The following is a 24,317-nucleotide window of genomic DNA, read 5'->3' on the forward strand; positions in this document are numbered from 1 at the left end:
CAGTAACACTCCCAGGTGCTTCTCTACAAGCTCCTGCATATTTTAATGGCTGCAGGAAGATCATCAGTAAACTGCCAATCCACTGTGTCTTTTGTTAATGCAATTTATATTGATGCTTCAATTCACTCAGATATACGTGTCTACTGTTTAAGTATCCCTAATCTTTTGGAATCAGATGTCTAAGGCATTTCACACAAACCACAAACCCAATACACAAAGCTACTGTAGGCTGAATTCCTGGTGCAATAAATCTCTCAAATTACAAACAATAGACACCAGTCTCATTCACAGTAAGATGCTTTTGTTGCAGGCACACATCGGTGACTCAAATGTGATGAGTCATTCTGTGACAGAATAGTTGAAGGTGTGGTTAGCACATGTGCGGGAATAAGCCTGCACGTGTTTGCTGCTATAAATGTTTCATATTTATTTCCTGTTGCATTGTGACTGCTTGCTTTAGCTAGATGAAACCAAACCTATAAAATATTTTCTCTGAATATTATTTTGTTGTTCACTTAATAATATGAAATGAAAGAAATGCAAAGAGGATTAGTTACAAACTAGAGAATGCAATTTCTGAAGAAATGGCTAGTGGGAATGCTTTATGCTGAAAAGCTGACGCTGAACTGCTATGCTGAAATGTAATGTGTAAGGGGAAAGTCAAGAATTTAGATTGAAATGATACATGAACACTGGGGGCTTGAATGTCCGATAAGAGAAGAAAAGAAAGTAAAAAGGCTTGGAAAAGCAGCAGAATATTTTAACTGCAAACTTTTTAACTAACTTGATGGAGAGTGATCTGTCGCCATGGCAACGGCATTTGATGAAACCCCATAATACGCTTAGATGTGTTCATGGCTGCATCGTTACCAAGCCTGTGAAGTTTTTGGCCGTTTGGAGCATTTTCACTGAAGTTATGAGAAAACCGTGTTTCATGGCGAGCATCGTATTGCTATGGCAATGGGATTTGAAGAAATCTCAAAACTGTCACGTAGATGTCTTCACGGCTGGACTGTTAGCACACATGTGAAGTTTGAGCACTCTTTGACAATTTTCATAGGAGTTATAGCAATATTGTGTTTTATTGCAAGGGATGTGTTGCCATGGCAACAGCTTTTGAGGAAAACTCACTATTGGCACATAGACATGTTGATGGCTCGACCATTAACCATTATCTGAAGTCTGGTGCTGTTTTGACCATTTGCATAGGAGTTACGACAACATCGTGTTTTTTGAAGAGGGATGCGTTTCCATGGGAACAGCCTATGTTCAGATCTCAGATCGTAGAGCTGTTGAGGAATGGACCAGTGATATACAAGCGAAGTTTGGGGGATGATCGGACCGTGTCCATTGGAGTTACAGCGACATCGTGTTTTATGGCGAGGGATGCGTTTCCGTGGAAACAGCATATGGTGAGATGTCAGATTTATCGTAGAGCTGTTGAGGCATGGACCGGTGATATCCAAGTGAAGTTTTGGGGAGGATCGGACAGTGTCCATTGGAGTTACAGCGACATCGTGTTTTATGGCAAGGGATGTGTTTCCATGGAAACGGCATATGGGGAGATCGCAGATTTCCAGACAGCGACATCGTGTTTTATGGCGAGGGATGCGTTGCCATAGTAACACCACATTATGTAACATCAGATTTGATTTAGAGCAGTTCAGGGCCACAGTGTTAACCGTCATGTGATGCTTGGTGGCGTTCTGAGCTTGTCAGTTGGAGTTATGACATCATCATGTCATATCTCCAACACACAGGTGTTTATGTTTGAGGTAACAACGTTATGAAACACCTGTGCTTGAGCCCAGAGATCAAAGGTTTCCATGGTGATGTGCAGTAATCAGTGAGAGGGGAGCCTTTCCATTGATCCGAGTGACATGTGAACGTTTTGTTGAAGAACCGTAACAGATATCCGTGAAATTTCAACGCGTGAAGCATCTCAAGGACCCTGAGCGTCTGAAGTGTGCTTTTTGGGTACTTAGTTTCGGGTCAATAATGTGGCCTTTTTGACAGATTAACTAAAGGTTGCTGCTGTGAAGAAAAATCACGCTGAATTTACAATTGGCCTTAATGGAGACATGTTGAACGTTTTTGTCACTTCATGCCCTCAAGATACATTTCGTTGAATTTTTTTGAGATCTTTTCCTACGTTTTTCATGAACAATTATGTCTCAGGAGTGTAGGGTTTGGGAATTATGGCAGGTTTAAAAAAATATATGAAGGCGATTTTCAAGCTGCCACCAGCTGTGACGTCACGCACTCTAGCCTTAACGAGCTGAACAATACACACTAAAGTTAAAATCTGAAGAAGGCCTCTTTACCAAGGTCTGAACAATGTTTAATATCTCTAAAAGTATGAATCTGATTTAAAAGCTGTGTAACACGAATAATGTCAGAAAGATGTGTAACACTTTAAAGTTGGAATGAGGTTTCTGAGTGAAAGTATGAAGGAACAGTTAGCAGTTGAAGTCGCATGAAGATTTTTCAAGTCTGAAGAGTTTCTCCATTGACTTCCATGTTAAAAATGTGATGAATTATGGGATATATCTCGGGAATTATGAAAGTTATGAATGAGAAAATTAATAGCAATCGATTCCCGACCGAGCTGAACGTTTTGATGTTTGAACGGAGTTTCTGCGATGTGGAATGTGGGAGCAGAGGAGGGACAAAATAACCCGGCGGAATAATAATAATAAAGAATTTGTGCGTAGAAGAACAAGTAGTTGGAATGCTGTATCAGCATTCCCACTAAATTAGCAGGTGCTTTAAAATGTTGCTAATGTACTATTTCACATATTAACTAATCACATGTTTTCAAGGTGAATCATTATCTCCTGAATGTATAAGAAGTATAACATGCTAAATAAATGCAGTGGTGAAAAAAACATTAAGATCCTATTGCACAAAGTTCAAATATAAAACAATTGTACTTGCACTTGTTTACAGTCCACCACTGGAAACTGAATGTAGGATTTATTTATAAGGACATCATCTTTTTTTTACTTGCAGATGACCACCTATGTGAATATCTCTTGCAAAGTAATTGAGCCCAATTCCATTGACTGCTTCAAGGAAGTAGTAAAAGAAAGTACAACTGCACGGTGACACAGCAGAAATCTGGAAACATTGTTATGTCACAGCGATCACTCCTCACTTCTCCTTGCACCGACCTCCGTGCTTTCTCCTTTCCTCAGCTCCACAATAATCCCGCCACTTATTATTTGAAATACCCTCCTTTCACATGCGTAGAGTTTAGAAGATTATGTTATTATCTGCGTCAGATTTTCCTTAACTGCATAAAACAACTCCTGTACGGTTTTCCAGAAAAAAATACCTTGTTTTGTTGTGATCAAGAGAGGGCGAAGTTGACATGATGTTCTGTGATGTGCTGCCCTCTGCTGTTTGAAAACAGAAGTACAAGCAAATCTGAAAACCACGTAGAAGTGATGAGGCGTACTGCAAAGCCTGGGAAAATAGTTTTATAATTTATTATGTGGCTTTGATGAGAAATGTACGAAGTCTGAAAAATAAATCTTTGCGTCACTTGGAGTCGAGACAACATTTGTTTCACTAGGAAAGGAAAAGCACAGCTCATACTAAAATAAAAAAAACATAATAAATAATAAAAAAAAGTGTGAAATGTATTATTATTATTATTAATAATAATAATGTATTTGTATTTGTTACTCACACAGCATTTTGAACTTGAATGTTATTTCAAAGACTAAGGAAGAGAGGAATAACATTTTTGAATTTAACAAAAGGATAATTATGAGGCTACTTTAAAATCTTATACTGCACAAAAAAATAGTTTAAACCCACTCCTGTTATACTAATATCAGATTTTCATAGGAGGTCTATAAGTATATCAAAAATATTTGTAATTCCATAACTTAAAATGGATGAAATATAAGAAAAATAAGATGCAGAGAAACAAAAATATACAGTAATGTTAATAATGTAGATTATTGAGTCCATGAGGTTTATTCTTTGTGCTGCAATTTCATGTAAATGATGAATCTAGTTTTGCTTCAGACAAATACAGGTGGCTATGCCTGTAATTTGACCAGATCCACAGAAGTAAAACAACCAAAGAGATGACCATGCCATCTTTTATAAACATCCACTGCCTGTAGAGTCACTGTTAAACCACCATGACGGGAGGATTCATCTAACGAACCGTAATCGCCTCTCGTTCTCAGTTTTAAAGAGTGGTATGCCTTGATGCGTGATGCCCATCACCAACAACGCATTGGGTCCAGATGAGAGGAGGCAGAAACAGAAGTAAAGAGAGACGGAGACAGGGAGATAGAGAGAGCTAGCACGGTTGATGTACATCTGTCATGCATTATTGCAGCGAATGCCAGCGCTTCTATCCTGGCTTTAGAAACTATGTGAGGAGGGGGTTGATGGGGTCCTCCTTAAATCACAATCTGATTCCACCTCCTCTTCTCCACCGCTCCTTTTTGGTGACTAAACCAACACACACACACACACACACACACACACACACACACACACACACACACACACACACACACACACACACACACACACACACACACACACACACACACACACACACACACACACACACACACACACACACACACACACACACACATACACACAAAACATTGTCTCCTAAAAACATTGGCAGCTTTCTTTCTGTCTTCTGCACACACACACACACACACACACACACACACACACACACACACACACACACACACACACACACACACACACACACACACACACACACACACACACACACACACACACACACACACACACACACACACACACACACACACACACCGCACACTATCCCCCTATGAATTCCTCAGGAAGGAGTCAGCCTTCTTCATTCCTCTGGACACAACTTTTCCTTAACAAGGTACTGATGGTCTTGACCTCCTCTTCAAACAAACCCTTCTCTCCAATCAGCGAGGATTGTGGAGCTGGGGCTCAGTTGAGGCCTGTGGGTATTACAGAGGAAATGTCCTGATTCTCCTTGATTACTCCCTCTCTCTTTCTGTATCCCCCCTCTTTCTGCCCCCGCTCCCACTCCAAATATCTCTGTCTCGGTGGCTTCTGGCTCTCCTGTTGTCTACAACCCAATCTCAAACGTTTTCTTCCATGTCTTCGTCTGTCTACCCACTGTATTTTCTTTTCTATTTGTCTTGTCTGCATCCATCCCTCTGATTACTCCCCGGTTTGATGTTCAGAGTTTTCCCAGTGTCCTGATGATGAGCTGTTTATCCACTTTGTTAGCAGACATTCAACAAATTATTTACATCAAGACATTAAGGAGACTGTAGGGATATGCTCTATATGTGTGTTCATTTTACACAAATTGCCCTATGACATGTAGAACTGGGTAAAGGCACACATTACATAAATGACTCTTTAAAACCCAATGTGGCTTTTAAAGGGGCCCTATTATTCTTTTAGGGGTTTCACTTTCCAGTAGTGTGTTATACAGGTTTTTGTGCATGTTAATGGTCTGCAAAGGCTAAAATCCCAAAGTTCCCTCCAGAGGGAGTTTCTCTCCCACACACTCCCCCCCCCCCCCCCCCCCTGCCTGAAATGTGTTAATTGGACTCCTTTGTTAATTTCCTTAGCACAATGACATCACTATGTCACACTCGCGCTTCTATGGCGCTCCAACACATTGTACGAGAGAGGCTAAGGGGCGGTACACCTTTAAGCGGTTGACCAATCATATCAGAGCCTGTCAGCTAACCAATCAGAGCAGACTGGTCTCTGGTTTCCGACAGAGGGTGAAAAGAAATGTTATAATTAAAATAGCATTCTGGAGCATTCCTTAATTTTGATTTGACAGCAACATGCCAATTCACAATGCCCATGCTAACATGAGCTGATATGTATCTAGTTTAGCTTGTTAGCATGCTAACAACAGAGGTGAGACATAAGACCTAAATAGTTATCATCTGTGAGCCATGGGTGTCTGCACAACATTTCAGGGCAATCCATCGAATAGTTGTTGATATAATGGATCCACTGAATGAGTGACATTGCCCTCTCTCACTGCTTGCCTGGCAAAAATATGTATTCAACATGTGTCCGACATGTGCCATCGGTTAACACTGAGCCTGTTTTCTCATGTCGTGGTTCCAGCCAAAGAGATGTTGAGCCATTTGTCCTCACATGACTGGCATTATTACAGAAAGCAGACTTCCTCATCTAACTTCAGCCCCACTTTAACTGATCTCTTGATCATTCTGACTTTCCCTGTCTCATCTTTGTCACCATCTTTACTGCGTTTCACTGCCTCTCAACACTTTGTCTTCTGCTTTTCCCTGTGGTGGTTTGCATTAAGGACTGTCTGGTTGGAAGATGTGGTATTTACAGTAAATGGCACTGTGCATGTGTGTGTTTGACTGCATGCATGTGTGCAAGTTTTCATGAATGTGAAAGATGTGTGTGTGTGTGTGTGTGTGTGTGTGTGTGTGTGTGTGTGTGTGTGTGTGTGTGTGTGTGTGTGTGTGTGTGTGTGTGTGTGTGTGTGTGTGTGTGTGTGTGTGTGTGTCTGGGCACACAAATGGAGGACAATAGCAGCATAAAACACACAAGCTGAGACAGTGACACAACATTTTCGCAGACGGTGGTGGCTGTCCGTCATAAATCAGCTATTCTAGCTAAGACACTGTGAATGCCGGATGACCGGAAAGTGACACGGCAGCCACAACAGTGTCATGAAATTCTTTTCACATTTCCTGGACGACATACTGCAGGAGGGCACGAGCGGGAACTGCTCCTCGAACAAGAGTCCCCTCTGAGTGAGGAGAAAGGGGGACATTGGAGGCCGGGACCCGAAGGTCACCGTGTCTGTGAGGCTCACGCTCTGCCCGGCTCCTGCTGACTCACCGCCGGACTACCAGGACTAATCTGTGTACGTCTGGGGCCACCATTAGTCAAATATAAGTCACAGAACCCATTTAGTTGATGGACTTGAAAAGAGTGTCTGTTCTCCTGACACACTCTGGATCCCGAATGTGGTTCTCTCAATCCCATTTTGACCTGATGTGATAGTATTTACTCCCCCTGCTCTTTGCCTGTCTCCAGAATCTGTTAGAGCTGATATAGTGACACACATCCTGCGTCAAAAGACTCCCACTGAGATGCTGACTGGCTTTCACTCAGTGGATGCCTGAGGGCAACTTCCGTCTTCTGTTGATAAAGAGCTTCCTCTGTGGAAAAAGAGTTGCCCTTCTTCCTTTGTTCTGCTTTGGAATATTATTTCATGATTTCTTGGATGACTGCTGATTGCCTGACAGATTATCTGATCTTTCATATTTCTAAGGAAAATGTGGTTGTTATCTCCACCAAAGAGGTCAAGATTGTATGTTGGTTTGTCAGCAGGTTTACTGAAAATCTTCCGGCCTAATTTTTATGAAACTTTGTGGAAGGATATCACATGAGCAAAGAAAGAACCATTAAGATAGCATCAAATCCAAATTAAAGGAAATGCGCTTCCAGTTTCACGTCTAATAATATCACTCCTTAGACAGTCAATGGGACTATTTGTATTATAGTTTTTTTAAGACAGTAATCTAGACTGAACATTCGTGTTGAATAAATATAAAATAAATGTGCAGCGATTGAGCAAGGATGTGGGTGTTTGGGGGTTTCAAGTTTTGACATGCTTTTCAGTCAGTATTTAGCAATAGTGCCATTTTCATTTTACAATAGAACTCAAATTGTGACGCTGTTGTTTTTGTCAAAGCAGCCAAGTAGCAACCAGCTTTCCCTATTTCCTTAACATAGATTGGACTAATGTTATCTTAAACTGGTGCAAGTTAAACAGAAAACCACCATAGGACAAAAAAGAAGGGTAAAAAGTATTTTTGATATGTGGTTTGCTAACACTGTTATGGAGCAAGTAAAAAGAATGGAAAGCAGAAAAGCGTCATTTCGAACATTCATCAGATAACAAGAATATAGCGAGAAAGCAATGGACTGTATATAATAGTCATCTGTAAAAGGAGGAATGTGTATTTACTATTTTCATGTTAAATGAGTTTGTAAATCATCCTACAGCTGACTGAATTCTACCTACACTTTTGTGAATTGCAAAAACTAAAAGTTCAGAAGATAGAATATCAGAAGGGATGGTTGATAATATGATTAGTTTAAAAATAAATGTCCATCCTCCAGGAATTTGAGAACACAAATGACATTAGGAGCACACAGAGAAGGCCAGTAGATATTCAAAAACATTATTAGGACATAGCAGTAGCCTGTTTCTCATGAAATTGAAGTATATCATGCCAATGGTCAAAACTGACCATTACAAGAGGAATCATCATAACTCAAACTGGGTACAAATACATTTCTTGTGTGGGAGAAATATGGTTTATGTCACTCTGCATAAACAGCAAAAAAGATTAAGATTAAGCCACTCTAGGATTCCTTTTTCTGTAAAACTTAGTGGCTCAACAGTCTCTCATGGAGAAAAACTGAAGAGCAGAGAGACCTGAGGCATGGAAAGTAACAGAGACAGAGTGATTCAGTGAAAGTGAATGGCTCTGACTCCCCTACCCATCACTGAAGAGGGAGGTAGAAAAAAAGGAACAGGGAAAGGACGCACAGAGGGGGAAATGACTGGCGACTGTGTGGGAAGAGAGAGAGGAGGGGCTTAAAAAGTATGAACTTGTGTATGATTTAGCTGCAGGAAGCATTGAGAAGCGAAAAGACTGCAAACAGGACGCGGTAAACTCACGCTTTTAGCCTTTAACGAGGACTTGTTTTCCTCATGGCTTCTCAGCGGGGAACTTTTTCCACCGGGTCACACTTTTTCTAGTGCGCTCCTTCGCTCCTGAGAGTTATCTTGTTAATAATATCCGGAGCATTTAGCTTTTGAACCCGTGCTGTTTTTTCCTCACTGTGCGTAATTTCTACCCAGGATCGAGGAAAAAGGCGACATCACAACAACACGAGGACGAGGGATCAAGACAGAAATAAGACGAACTGGGGGAAAATGAAAGGCGTCTTGGATATCTGCTTGGTTTTCCTCATGCTGCACACTCCCGGCGTGCTTTCCTTGTCCACACGTAAGTTGCACACAGATGTCCATCGATGCGCAAACTCAGGGTCTTGCTGGGGAAGAGTTTTTTGATGGGTTGGGAACAGGCTGCCCTTTTTTGGTCCATTAATACCAGTTTAATCCATGTGTCACTCAAACATCTGGCTGTAAACAACTCTGTGGGACATTGTCTTGCTCTACTACGGAGTATTTTAAAGATAAAACAAATGCAAAAATGTATTTCCACAACAATACAAAACTAATGAGGGTAATAGTCTGTGCAAACAATAAATTACAACCATTGGCAGTAAAAATATAGCAAGAATAAATATGGGATAAGGAAAACATACCGTTTTGAGTGGAGGTGAGTCAATGTAAACACTCCAGGGCCATATAGGACACCAAATTAAAATCATATGGGATGGAATTAGTATTTGAGAAGGATATTATTCTGTAAACACCTTGAATAAAAGCTCTTATAAACACAGTGTAGGGATGTTATAGTGATATTAAACATTATTAAAAACAATAAAAATACCTTTTACCTCCACTAAGTGTACCAAAGATATAGGGTTCCCATAAGAGGATAACATATGTCAATCCTGTATAGAAACACATACTAATCACATTGAACCCTTCTTGGTAATACTATATTTAAATGATGCATCCAATAAGAATAATAAATATAAAGCGTTCCCATAGGAGGATAAAATATGTAAATCCTTTGTGTAAATACAAAAGACTCACATTGACCCCTCTTTGGTAATGCTGTATGTAAAATGCGTTTCCAATGTCAAATAACTCTTCTGATCCTGAACAGCACTTGCTTGGATCCACTCTGGTTTATTTGTGGACACAACAAAAAAGAAAAATGCCACTTTGTCCACTTGACACCTCCTGTTATTGATGTGCTCCTGGTGAAGTATATCGGTTGTGTCCCTGCAGAGAAAGCTGCCCTCCCAGGAGGCTGTATTTCAACAAGTCAAGGGCCATAATTCGTTTAACACATGGGGGCTTTAGGAAGCGCAACAAAACAGTGACATCATTTGCCTGGGTTTTGGAGAATGTTAACCGGCAGCTTAATGCACGGTAACGTAAATAAATCAAAGTTATGTCCGCTTCCCCTGTTAAGTGGCTGGATTAGTTTTTATGGTGAGCTCACTGGCACAGAGCAGCTCCTCTGAGAGGATCTCCTGTTCTTCATCCTGTTTGAAAGGCGCTAATAAAAGAAAGCATAGTTCCAGGGGCTTAGAGTCGACAATGGGTCTTGATCATAAGCTGCCCTGCTGTTTATTACAGGGCCTAATTGGTCATTACTGTTTTATTCACTGTAATAATGGAGGGTGCTTTCCTTTCACTCAGCGTGCTGTGGTTAACAAATGCCACAGAAATTAAACGGTTTAAATGTGGAATTTTCTTAGCAACATATAATTAGTTTTATGCAGCTCATGATCCCATAAAATTCAGGTTCAACTAACTTTATTTGTACCCGTTGCTAGATCTAATTTGAGTTTATAGCATAGGCTATAAAGAGGTATCGATGTTGGATTTGATCATTTAATAACAAATATTTGACTCTGAAAGACATAAAATCATTAAAGTTTACCTTGAGTTAACTTCTTCATGTCCCATCTCTCCTGCCTGTACTTGTACTAATTTGATTTATGCCAGACAAGATAATCTCTCCTCTTTCCATTAAGAGCAACAGTTAAATACCTAAAATGTTAGCTAAGGAGAATCAAACAACAGAAAAATATCCACCGTCTCCTCGATCTCCTTTCAGATAGTTATGCACGGCTCATTGTCACTAAATGTTGCGTGACTTCTTCCACTTGGCTCGTCCTCACTGGCCCCTCAAATTATTCCACATGTACGGCTATTGTACAGCAGACAGAGGAAAGAAAATACTTTGAACATGGATGAGTGAAGAGTAAATAGTTCTCTAGAACCGAAGGGGACGTCACGACCTTTGAAGACAGACAGCATAAAGAAAAGTGCCCAAAGACTCCACATAATTAGTCATACATGTCATCGGAGGCCTCTTGCTCAAAAAACAAAAACTTCTCTAGCTTTCAATTCAACTCATCTCCATCCTCCACTGTCACAGAGTTTAACGCTGAGCTTCAAGCACCCTCCGCTTCTTCAAACAAATAATATTTTACAAGCCATTTCCTCCAGTGAGTGTGTCAAGCAGAGACAATAAACAGTAGTAATTGTGTGCATCACTGTAGTGTTTAAGCTGTGTTGTAAAAGGGGGCTTCGCACCCCGCTCTGGGGCAACAGCCCATCCCCAGCGCCTGGAATACATAAACACTGATTGTTATTCAGCTGGATCAGCATATTATTAAGCCCGCCGTATCCAGTGACAAAGCCAATGTGCATGTGTTTGTTTGTTCTTGTGTGCGTGCATAAATGTGTTTTGTCACAGCTGGAGTTTTGATATTGATATTAGTGCAGTTCTTCAAAGGCGGCTCCTCCATTGAGGACCACACAGTTTCTGTCAGCGTCAGGTGGCGTGTAGCCCAACAGACGTGGCCCCCGGGTGCAGATTTTTAGTTGGTCTGACAAAGTGTTGACACGCTCAGTCGTTAATGCATAGAAATCATCTCACTTACTTTGTTTTCATTGTGCCGTCTACTTAGGTGGGCTGCATTTTTTTTTTTTTTAAAGCCTCCAATCCCAAGAAATAAACTCTCAAAATCTCCTCTCTTGTGAGCTGCTGTTGCATAAGAGACCGGAGAACAAATAACAAACACCGTAACAACACAAAGTCCTACAAATCCACCATCATACACAGGAATAGTAATTTAAAAAGTCATTCAAAACTCACACAAAATTAATAAATACATGAGTATCAGCGTGCTAAAACCCACATGTTAATCTCTAACTCTTCTTGAAGTTTGCCACTTCAGTAATTTAACATTTAGTTGTAAAATGTGTTCACAACGTAGCCTTTATTTATTTGAACTGTTTTACAGGTTTAAAAACCAAAGACCACAAGAAAGGCAGTCAAATATCAGTACTCAGTGCTGTGAGTCAAATGAGAGTAAGAAACTCAGGCCAGAGTTGACGAAAAAAAGCAGAAATGATCCAACACAATCACAAATAAACTTGCAAAGTGCACAAAGTTGAGTAGAACACAATTAGTTCAGACTCGTCAGAGAAAAACTTTGAATAAACCATCTTGGTTAGCCCACTTTACACTATTATAACAATAATCTTTTTTTTGTCGAAAAAAACCTTACTGCATTCCCAGAATCAAATGTGCAAATCTGTTGGCTCTACATGTGTTTTTCCCCTCTGTCTGCCTGCTGGGCAGCAGCTCGCACTTGTCCCTCAGAGGAAGACCATTAAATTAGCACAAAAAAAACTCAGCAAATAACAAATAGGCGATATATCCTTCCAATCACCCAACCTTGAAACTGACCTTTTCGTGTAACCTTCCTGGAGGTGCTCATCAACCGTCTTCATCCATCTCCTCCAGATGTAGCAGTTATCTATCCCCAGGACCCCGTCCTGCGCATGGGGTCCACGCTGACCGCCAGCTGCTGGGTCCACCCCGACCTCGGCGTCCACGCCAGCTCTCTGTTCTGGACGCTCAACGGTCAGCCGCTGCCCGGCTCCATGTACAGAGTCCTCAGCCCCACCAACCTCAGTGTGACGCTGGCCGGACTCAACGCTTCCCGGCAAACATCCGGCGACAACCTGGTCTGTCACAACCACAAGGGACACATCCTGGCCGGGTCCTGCCTCTATGTAGGAAGTAAGTGGAAGTTTATCAGTACGTTTAGATGGTTATTCAGCCCTGTTTCATCAATGGAGAGCTCAGTTTTTAGTTTACGTATTTGGCTAATGTACAGTATCTCTGAGGAATATCTGTCTGCATTTGTCTCTTCTCCACTGTTAGTCAGCGTTAAAAAGGGAAAATAAAGAGGAGAACAGCAGAATGAAATTTAAATCGGAAGCAACATGGAAGCAGTAGGCAGATTTTTCTTTTTTTAAGTGCTGTATTTTATGTTTTATATTCCTGCCTCCAGTGAGAGGCCTCCCTCAGTGCATCACTGTGTGATGCTTTGGCCACCTGTGTGGTCCATTACTCGCACAATAGCTCACAGGGCAGGGGTCCTTTCACAAAGACACATGTTACAATGTCTGTATATATGAGAATAATCAATTATATTTTGCATCTCCCAGATCTTAGTCGTTTTATTAAAGTTAACTTTATTTGGTGTTCCTGTCAACAAAATGTCTTCAAATATTCCATGAGCAGTCCTTATCCTCAAGAACTATGGTTATTCGCTGAAAATGAGTTACTTAATACCAATGCTAAAAATGGCTTAAGACCCAAGTAATAAATAAAACTGAAGGCATCCTTTAACATTTAAACAACCCCCTTGTAAAAAGTAAAGAGCAGCCTCTCTCTGAAAATGTTTCCTACATTACAAACGCCCTTTCTCTTCCCAGATACATAAAAATACAGGCCATTCCTAAGACTGTGAAAGGTGATGAGATGAAATACAACAAAAACGTAACCATGAAGAAACACACACACACACACACACACACACACACACACACACACACACACACACACACACACACACACACACACACACACACACAATTTGCAAGGAACATCAATAATGGGTGAATTACACTCAGGAGGAGGAAGGAGCTGAAGTAATGGCTGGTCGTAACTTTGTACACTAATGACCCTACATCTTCCCTCCTTTTTTCTCTTCGCTCTACTCTCCCTTTTCCTCCTCACCATTTCTGTCATCTCTATTTTCTTCCCCTTTCTCCCCATATGTCCCCCTTTCTGTCCCAGTGCCTCCAGAGAAGCCGGTCAATATGACCTGCTGGTCCAGGAACACCAAAGACCTGACATGCAGCTGGGCTCCAGGAGGGAAAGGAGAGACTAACATTAGCACACAGTACACACTCAAGTACAAGCTCAGGTACACTCACACAAAAACACACACTACAGCTACACCGCGGAAAACACTCATTGTGAGAAATAATTATGTTCCTTATCTTAAAAAACAGCATTTTTTTGAAATGTCAAGAACTTTTTGATGGTTGAGCTAAAAAAACATTCCGCTTTTTCTCAGTCATAACTCCAACAAATCAGAGCATATACATATCACACACATACATCTTGAATAAGTACCACATACTTTCTCTAATATATAGTATATGATTCTGCCATAGGCCTAGAAATGAAAGGGGGTTAGGACTGAGCCAAAACCAAGCAAAACCAGGTTTATTCAAATTGGCTTAACTTGTTAACGTTCTCAGTTAAAATCAAAATTATCAGCAGGTTTTTATGATGCTGACATGCCTCAAAAAGGCCCCAGAAACAAGCTAAAGTGGAGCTGGAAACGGGACGAAATACCATATCTCTTTGACAGATCGTATTTTAAGAAAAATAACATCATTGTTGCCAGAGGGTGAAAGCTTTTCGACAGTAGAAAAGTCACATTTCATGAGATTTAGGGAAAACAGGTTTTCATCTGGGAACGATACATTTTGAAAAATGAGTTTCAGATGCGGTTGTAAACTCTTTTCCCATTTATTATAGTTAAATCAGCAATTTGAAAGCACTAAAAGGAAAACAACCTGACATGCAGTGCCCACAGGCGCTTCAACCACATTGAGATCTCTCGCTGCGGTCAGATTAGTGTAAATAAGGACTTAATAAAACCACTTGTGACAGATAAGCTCTTAACTGGTAACACATTATACAATAAATTACGTATTGCATGATATCGGTGCTGTACAGAGTTATTTGAGGTATTTTCTGTTTTGCTCCCAGGTGGTATGGCAAGGAGAAGGAGTGTGAGGATTACACTCATACGCAGCCTTACTCCTGCAGCATCACCCGGGACCTGCACCTCTTCACGCCCTACGAGATCTGGGTGGAGGCCTCCAACCAGCTGGGCAGGGCCGCCTCCGATGTCATCACACTCGACATCCTAGACGTGGGTGAGTGTGAGAAAAAGTGAACTTTGACCTGGTTTCTTTTACCGTTTCTTTACAGCTTAGATCCCAGTGTGAATGAGCCTCTAGGGTATAATATAGGAAAGGGGATTCTAGGCTTTTAGGCTTGTAAAAAAACAGAGAAATGTCTACCTGCTTCTCCTTGTGACAGCTTAAACATGTCAACTTGTTAACAGTACAACCAGAGAGGGATTTTGTGATCTTCCTCTTTTTTCCGTCTCATAGTAGTTGCTAGTCTTTGGTTTCACACGACGTGAGAAAAAGAAAACAAGAGTTCAAGATTTTTTGACGAAAGAAGCTCTTTAGAGAACAGGTTCTCCATGCTAGCATGATGTTAGCCGGATAAAATTATCACGTTAAAATAAGTTGAAACTTTACACACGTTTGAAGATTAAGTTTGTTTATCTTATTATTGTTTGATTCAAAGAAATGGTTAGACATATTACTTTCATTAACTCTCTTGTCACTGTGTTACTTTCGTAGCTACATCATAGCGCAGAGAGGCAATTATCTTAGCTTAGCATCGGGACTGTAAGCAGGGGTAACAAGCTAGATAAACATGAAAAATAACGCCTTCAAGCGCCTCTGAAGATTATTGATTAACATGTTGTATCTTGCTTGTTGTTTAATCAGTTGGAAAAATGTAATGTAATAAAAACAATTTGTGGTTATTCAGGGGTTAGGTGCCAGACATATTCTTGGCTAGTAGCAAGTTTGCACACAGCCAGGCTAGCTTTATCCCTGTTTTTTAAAGGTTTATCCTATGCTATTGAATGAAAAAACACTCAAATAGGATTGTGTGCATAATTTTAACTCAGAACTTAATTTAAAATGATTGTGGAATTAAGGAAAAAAACACAAAAGTCAAGTGGTGTATTCCTGCCTCTAATTCTCATCTCGTGACCCCTCAGATTTATTGTAACCATGATTAACTTCAGCTTTAGCCTCATATTGCTGCTCTTAAAATGTAAACTTTACAGATTCATCCCCTTTATTCCTACAGACAGTAGATTGGATTGTGTTCTGTTTTTTGGGAGAGAAGGTTGTTCACAAGTTCTCATCCAGCTTTACGCTGATATGAACTGAGCGGTGTTCCCTTTTAAAGCTTTGTTATGATGTCCGTTGCCTAGCTTAGTGCGATTTAAGCAAATGGACCACAAGATCAAAATTCTTCTCTTCGCTCATTATCTCATAAAACACACACACACACACACACACACACGCACACGCACACACACACACACACACACACACACACACACACACACACACACACACACACACACACACACACACACACACACACACACACTCTCACATGCTTGCACACACCTGGACAGGCATAGGTGTGTGACGAATGGGAACACCCTCTCCTTTGATGAGCTCATTTTCTCTTTACTCATGCTCACCGGACACACATTCAGAGACACACACAGAAAACACTCGCTAACCCCCTTTTTTTTGTGGTGCTGGAATGTTCCACACTGATCCTTGAACATAATCCCGTCTCCAAGACCCCCGAGGCCTTAGGAGTTTGGGCTTTGAGTCTTTAAGACTTGGACCTGAAATAATAGAACATGATTAGCTGGGAGATTTTCACCTGGTTCAACAGGCTCATAACGGTGCCGGGGAAATGTACAGAGAGCTATGTAGAGCTTTCGAGGTAAACACGTCACCGGTGAGGAAACAAGCGTCCATCAAACTGTAATCCTTTTTCCGTTCCCTAATGTATGCACGCACACCTGTTTACACACCCCGAGGGCAGGGCAGGGCCTGGTAACGGTATAGAAACACAGTGTAGGCGGATTCTGGACTTGTGTGTGTGTGTGCGGGGGATTTTGTTTCGCTCAGGTTTCCCTGGCCATTCTTCTCATGCAAGCAGTTTCCACAACAGTAGCAGGTCATAAAACAAAGCAGCCACACCTGCGTGGAGGTGATGTGAGTCACTACGGTCATGTCCAATCAGTTATGAAGGCGAGGCGAAAACACCTCCAGTTTTCTCTGCATTCCTCAGTCACGGGGATACCTGGGCACCGAGAGACTAGAGGCAACTTGTATGGGTTTCTGACTCCGAGAGGATGAGCAATGACATAATGTATGTTAACAATGATTCATCTCTAAATGCACAAGATGTATAGGAACGCTGCACTTCTACTGAACAGTGGACCAATTACTTAAAGGTGGGGTAGGTCATTTTGGAGAAACCAGCTCGAGTGCGCTAGAATTTGAAAATACACAGCCGGAAAAAATCTGCCACTTCCTTACAGAGCCCCTCCTCCAACATACACGAACGCGCACATGACCAATGAGGGCACGAGATAAGTTTGTGCACAGATGGAAGGCTGACAGGCAGGTAGGCCATCCAGTTACTTTAGCCGGGCCGGCTAAAATGATTGGTCCACAGATGACATTTTTTTATGGATTTGTTGTCAAAGCACTTCAGATATTCATTGCTATCGGGATGTTAAGAGCATTCCATGGAATATAACAAAAAGTGTATCTCGAGCCGGTTTCTCAAACTTACCTACCCCACCTTTAATTGCTCATTAAAATGATTATTCAACAAATAAAAAATTAATTCTATAACTAAATAATCTTCTAAGTATTCCTCAGAAATCAAAAGCAGCCAAGGATGAGATCATTTTAAGTAAGTTAATTGTCTTATTATCTTCAAATATCTTGGCTTTTTGCTTGTGATACATAAGTAATAATTAAAAAAATTACGTGAAAGACTATGTTGTCATCTCAAAATAAATATCTGAATGCTATCCATATTTACATCAGCAGATAAGGTATTATTATGCACTGTGCTATTATGATTCCCAAATGAATGGCAGTCAAATAGAAACATTAGAAATGGTATTTGATCTTTACTACAAATAGCACTTTCATGTGTGTCTCATCTTTGAATGATGTTCAAGTCTAGGAAATGCAAAAATGTAGATTCAAGGTTTTTTGAAAAGAAGGCAGAAGATTTAGTTATTTCTATAACAGAGTGTTGCAGGCACTACTGGTTTGCAGCGTAGTCAATCAGAGGGCACGGAAGGAGCCTCTTTGTTGCCTGAGAGACAGAATGTGGGGCAAAGACAGTCCAATAAGGCTTGTGAAGCTCCATTCTGTGAGCACAGGAATAATTGAAACCATGTCTTCAGTTTTTTTAACAACTCTTTTATCTCTTCATCTGAAAAATGAACGGCAGATTGCATTTTTCCCTTACTTGTTATTGTTTTGGGCAATTAGTGTCCCCAGTGTACTTAGATGTTTAAGTACTTAAAACTTTAGTCTTCTTAGTTTTACTCTCAACTTTTGTCTTTTAAAAATAAGCTTTTTTCTAAGATGAAAGAAAATGCATGCCACCAGTCACCCAAGAGTACAGACACGCCTGCAGTTACGCATTTTATTTCAGAGAGTCTCCCGTTCCTCAGAACGCTGGGGACCAGAAACATCTAAAACTCTCTCGTGTCAACTCCCACTTTTCCACTGAATCTTTCCCATCTTCTATTTCCTCTGGGTTAGTCTTGTTTGTTTATGGTAAGGGATGACATTATAAAAAGGAACTGGTATTTGGTATTGAAACGATCTCAAAAACAAAACGTTAAAATAATGGTCTGTCAGCACATGTTTGTTTGTCGAAACGATAATCGTTGTCAGATGAAAAAGCCTCTTCCAGCTCACACAAGTCCAACTCTTCAAAAACTATAAGGAGACCACAAAGCTCGGCCAACCCTGAACCCTTCAGTGAGCTGCTACACATGAAGACATCAGTCCTTCCGATTTACATTTCTATTGAGCCGATTTTCTTGACCCTGCAAACACTGAAATGTAGAAAGAAGCCCCTAAGCTATGAATGTTTGGCTGAAAATAATAATCATGGCCATCTGTCCACCAGAAGTTTATCATTAAGGTCTTAACATAGAAATATACTTGTTAATGGATGTAATGAATTACAAATTACTCCAGTTTGTGCCTCTCATGAAGTCATTGTTTGTACATTGAAGATTTTGCTCTGGTTATGTCCTTATAGTCACACACTGGTTTATCATTGTTTTATGAAATCCATCCAATCCAATTATATTGAACATTTAAAAAATTTTCGGACATTGTATAGACCCAGAGGGAGCTTCTCTCCCACACACTGACCTATGCAACCACTCAAAGCGCTTTACAGCAACGCATTCACGCCATGCTGTTGGTTCAGCATCTTGCCCAAGGACACTTTGACTTGTTGACTGCAAGAGCTTGGGATCAAACCATCGATCTTCCGATTGGTGGACAAACCATTTTGCCATTCTCCTCACTCAGCAATAGTGATCTTGAGGATTCATTACAGCCCCTTGAATAACCCTTTGGTCTAGGAAATGTTATGTTGGAACCAAATAGATTGTAATCATATGTTCAGCTCTTTAGATCAACTTACTTAATAACCTCTTCCTCTCTTCTCCCTGCAGTGACCACGGACCCTCCATCAGGTGTGTCTGTCAGTCGCGTCGGGCAGCTCGAGGACCAGCTGAGCGTCCGCTGGGAGGCCCCGCCTGCCCTCAAAGACTTCCTGTTTCAGGCCAAATACCAGATCCGCTACAGATTGGAGGACAGCCAAGACTGGAAGGTATAAGGACACACACTTATAAAGACATAAATCAGTTCTCTTTGTCTCGTACACACAAACAGATATATCACTGCAGCTGTTTCTCATCCTAATGCTGTAATCACCTCTAATCTAGTTTGATTGAGGCCTCCGCTGCCAGATGGGTTAATAGTTCAGAAACTTTCATCAGCCATAAATCTCAGTCAGGTTTTGATCATGAGAAAAACACAGGCCAGAGCCACTGTGTATACCTCTGTTCAGACTTTTAATGAATGAAAAATACAGTCTAAAACCTTCAGCCGTGCAGATGGCGCTTCCCAGGATTCATTTGAGTCCTCTGGGTACGAGTGAAGATTCTCCTGTAATTAAGGGGGAATTACACAGATGTAATATAAGCAAGTCTTTGCTCGCAAAGTGGAAGAAGAAAAGAAGAGGAGTGGAGAGACGTGGCGGAGAGATGAGACCGTTTCGAGGGAGGAGAGAGGGACTTAAATCCAAGTGGCTTTAAGGGTTTGGTGGTGAAAACAAAACGCCATTTTCCCTCCGAACCGGCCCTAATCATGAGGTCATGCTGAGGAATGGAGGGATGCATCTCAGCTGTTAATGCCTTCAATATGGCTGTAAAGACGCTCAGCGGTAACGTCTGCCGATTTGGCTTCCCCACGTCACATCATTAGCCCTCTGATGCCAGTAATTTCCATGTTCTGTTTTCTGTTGTAGTCATTCTTAACAAGTGTTTACAGACTGAATGCCAGAGAGAAAGTGGGGACTATTAGACAAGATAATTAACTGCAGTGCCTGGGCGTCTCTTTCTCTCTATCTATTCTCTTTACTGTATGCATTGAGTACATGTACATGTACATGCTCTTCAGTGTTGTTCCTCTGCATATCCAGCTCTGTAACAAGTAACAGAGAGCAGATTTTTACCCAGCAGGCACGATTACATTAAAACATTTTCATAAACACGCTGATCAGGAGTCACCAAACAATGTGGTGTGCATGCATGTTTAGGTCTGTACATGGTTTGTGGTTGTGTTTTCTACATCTTGACTCTGCACTGTGTTTAAGTTTGCGCACATTGGTATTTAATACTGCTGTCAGACCTCCAACTATTCTGTGTTTGGCTCTTTTTTTCCAATAGGTGATGGACGACGTTGGGAATCAGACATCTTGTAGATTGGCTGGACTGAGACCTGGAACTGTGTATTTTGTCCAGGTACGATGTTTGTGTGTGTGTGTGTGTGTGTGTGTGTGTGTGTGTGTGTGTGTGTGTGTGTGTGTGTGTGTGTGTGTGTGTGTGTGTGTGTGTGTGTGTGTGTGTGTGTGTGTGTGTGTGTGTGTGTGTGTGTGTGTGTGTGTGTGTGTGTGTGTGTGTGTGTGTGTGTGTGTGTGTGTGTGTGTGTGTGTGTACTTGAGATTTAGTCAGTTTTAATAATGTTGTATCTTCTCCAGGTTCGCTGTAATCCCGTGGGAATCTACGGTTCTCGCAAAGCTGGGATCTGGAGCGAGTGGAGCCATCCTACTGCTGCATCCACACCCCACAGCGGTGAGCACACACTGAAACACACACACTCACAGGTCTCACACTGTGTTTTCTTGTTCGTGATCTCAGTTTTTGTGAGATTTAAGTACATTTCAATTACGAAGATGGTGCTGTTTTATATTTCCTTACCTTTGTTCCAGTTTTTTTTTTTTTCTGTATTGGCAGATTTATTCGTGGCAGATGCATCAGTAAAATCAGATTTAAAAAATCCTAACCAAAACAAATTACATTATCGCCAAACAAAACATTACAAAGTCAATCCAGACTTTGATTGTGTAACTTTGTAGTTGCAACACTAAAGTTATACAAATAACTAATTTAAAGATCAACCCCGAACACGATTTAAGTCCTGCTGTTCACCGTGGCTACCTGCTGCTGTTATCACAACTGTAAGGAACTAGGGCTGTGACTATGAAAACATAACATGGGTATTAAAGCACTTGGATTTACGAGAACTTCCCATGAACCTTGGCAAAAGTACCAGATTTAGATGAGAGGTCTTCTATGTTTGTGTGCAGTCGTTGCCTGAACTGTTCATGGCTCTTGGTATACGTATCACCAGTACAAACAGAACATACAGAACTCTACACAGCTGGAGCTATTTCTCAATCTTCTCCTTTGCTTTCTATCCTTTAATGTTCATGTTTGCCTGTCTTTTCTAGGACTCTGCAGTAGTGGAATGTAGATCCCCAATAGCAACCCTGCTGCTCTGTGAGAAATGTCATCCCCGAACACCAAAGCCAATCTAACTAAAGTCTCTCCCTCTCTCTCCTTCCTTTGATTCCCTTCACGCAGAGCGGTTGATGTCGGGCTCATGTGACTCAAAGTCCAGCGGGGACTCAAACTCCACCCTGCGCCGGGAGCTGAAGCAGTTCTTCGGCTGGGTGCGGAAACACGCCTACGGCTGCAGCAGCATGTCCATGAAGCTGTACGACCAGTGGAGAGTGCTGATGCAGAAATCTCACAAAACTCGCAACCAGGTAGGTAAGCATCACTTAATGGATCCTCAGAAGTAAAAAACTGTTTTGTATTTTAAAAAGGCTGACTTGTAACAGATTGTGTCTTCTTAATTTAGGTTCTCCAAGGGGATAAATCCTAGCACAGGCTGCCTTTGCGGGCAGAAAAACAAGAAACTGAGCGAGTGTGTTTTTGTCTATGTGTGTGAGGAAGAGAGATTGTATTCGTATATGGGAATTATAAGACATTTGCTCTGGACATGTTGTGCAAATAACGGCCAGGAGAGGACATCAAATGAAAAAAACTGGGATTTTCTTCTTTATTTAATCTTTTCCAGTCAACATGAGCACTTTTTTGTCTGAAAATGTGGACTTGTTACGGACATCTTGGTTTCATCATTAGCAAGACACCATGTGGACTACTCTGCTTTCTCAAAGGACCACGCAACAGGAAAACTCACACATCCCTAAAGATGTTTGCCGCATATCTGCTCTAAATGTGCACAAAGGTTATCAAAACAGATTACAAGTGTTGTCCAAACAACTTCAAGTATTCTGACCTTTTTTGTTTTACTTCACCTGTGGATCCAAAGCACCATCTAGTGGCTGTTCAGCGTCTGTGGATTCTGCAAATCAAAGCGTTCACCGTGGTCCTGTTGGAAAAGGCAAAAGCAACTAATTATCATTCAGTATTTCTAAACCATGCTTTATAAGTGCCAAACTGGTTCACCCAGCATTCATGTGTTTTTCAGAGCAACAGTGTGACTGATGGTGTTTTTGTATGGAGACGTTTTACTGCCTTTTATTTTTGTACTGAATTGTACCAGCATATTTAAAACTGTATAAAGTTATGTTTTATGTCTTAAGTTATGCTTAGTTAGTAAAAAAAAATATCAATGACTGAAGTTGTTTTCGATTTCCTACTGTTGTTCTATAAAAATGTTGACAGAAACACACGGTTTGGAAATGAGTTGTGTGCACACTAAAGCGACACAATGATAAACGCACCTCTGCTCCTGCTGTATGGATATATATGTAATACCTGTATGTTTCCATTGCTCCAAAAGGTACGCCATGCTGCTCAACATTTTTACTGCCGCAGGGATTTCAGTCAGATTTCTGAAATGAAATATTTCCGAACAGCGATCTATAAGACAAAAGGAAGATGAATATGGCATTACATTTTCTCTTCATTCCACCCTCTAAATAAGCAAAATGCTAAAAGAACCTGGGACTTAGATCAGTTGCTCCTTAAAGAAAAAGATCCAACATATAGTCAGTCATTTTCTACATTATTTATGAATAACTCTTTATCTATGGATTCTACATCCACCATCTTAACCCTGAAGACAAAGGGACACCCTTTCATTTGTGACTTAAATGTTTAGAAGTATTGAAACTGTGACTGGAACCAGATCTACTTCAAACCACATTATAAGGAAGTAGGGTGAGTTCTGTCAGAAATCCTTACTTACTTATCTAAAATACCAAAAATGTTTAGGGATATATTGTGCAATATTTCAAATGGGTCGGATTAATCAAATTGTGATCACATTGAATTAAAGGTCCTGTAGTATGAGCCATTTAAAAATGGTATCAGGTACCACATGTGTTAATGAATCATGTCCAAGCTTATCATTATTTAGCAAGCTTAGAACAATGGGAAAGGGGTTGCAATTTAATTTCCTAGAGTTGCAAAAAGTGTGAACATGTGCGTAGGTGGAAAAGGGTAAAAAAGCTTAATTACCATAAAGTAGCACACACATACAACTGCTGACCACATGGTGGAGCTATCTGCTCCTAAATATATAGTTATTCTTTGATGCAAAACAAACTTTCCAAATATTTTCATTGGACTGTGAATGCTCTCCTGCTAACAACAAGAAAAACAGACAACCAGGAATGAAAACCTTGGAGAGGGCAACAAAAAGCTGACATCCATGACAAATACCTCCCCTAATGAATCCAGGCTGCATCTCAAACCAGTCCCACAACAATGATGGGATGATGTTTGCTGCACAGTCTCACTGTTTACTGGGGAAAAACCTAAGACAGCGGTTGTGTTTCCTGTCAGTGTTCATCTCCTGCTGGTGACACAGAAGAGTCTTATTACCGAACCTGTGAGAGTCACTGGTGCTGAATATTTAACCAGTGCAGGTTTAACTTGGGCGTTTAACT

General features: G+C 40.9%; 1 protein-coding gene across 3 annotated transcripts; it reads left to right on the forward strand.

Annotated features, from left to right (window-relative positions):
• Window positions 1–8,632: 8,632 nt before the first annotated feature.
• On the forward strand, window positions 8,633–23,091 carry crlf1a (cytokine receptor-like factor 1a). Of its 3 annotated transcripts, none has more exons than XM_079640745.1 (10): window positions 8,633–8,675; window positions 8,936–9,083; window positions 12,540–12,818; window positions 13,884–14,013; window positions 14,871–15,040; window positions 19,504–19,661; window positions 20,782–20,856; window positions 21,093–21,186; window positions 21,979–22,163; window positions 22,259–23,091. In XM_079640745.1, the coding sequence occupies exons 2-10, from the start codon at window positions 9,011–9,013 to the stop codon at window positions 22,280–22,282; spliced, it is 1,188 nt and encodes a 395-aa protein (XP_079496871.1). In that variant the 5' UTR covers window positions 8,633–8,675; window positions 8,936–9,010; the 3' UTR covers window positions 22,283–23,091. The 3 variants fall into 3 exon arrangements, with proteins under 3 accessions (XP_079496871.1, XP_079496870.1, XP_079496872.1); XM_079640744.1 differs by having other exon boundaries at window positions 8,642–8,742; XM_079640746.1 differs by lacking the exon at window positions 8,633–8,675 and having other exon boundaries at window positions 8,689–9,083; window positions 21,979–22,167.
• The last annotated feature ends 1,226 nt before the right edge of the window (window positions 23,092–24,317 follow it).

This window comes from Notothenia rossii (genome assembly GCF_949606895.1).
Source record: "Notothenia rossii genome assembly, chromosome: 7".
NCBI lineage: Eukaryota > Metazoa > Chordata > Actinopteri > Perciformes > Nototheniidae > Notothenia > Notothenia rossii.

What these genes read in the sequence shown, in the direction of transcription:
- crlf1a (XM_079640745.1), top strand. Translation starts at nt 9,011, where the DNA reads ATGAAAGGCGTCTTGGATATCTGCTTGGTTTTCCTCATGCTGCACACT. An exon ending in GAACTGTGTATTTTGTCCAG is followed by an intron (nt 20,857 to 21,092) that starts GTACGATGTTTG and finishes TATCTTCTCCAG; the next exon opens with GTTCGCTGTAATCCCGTGGG. An exon ending in CTCACAAAACTCGCAACCAG is followed by an intron (nt 22,164 to 22,258) that starts GTAGGTAAGCAT and finishes TTCTTAATTTAG; the next exon opens with GTTCTCCAAGGGGATAAATC.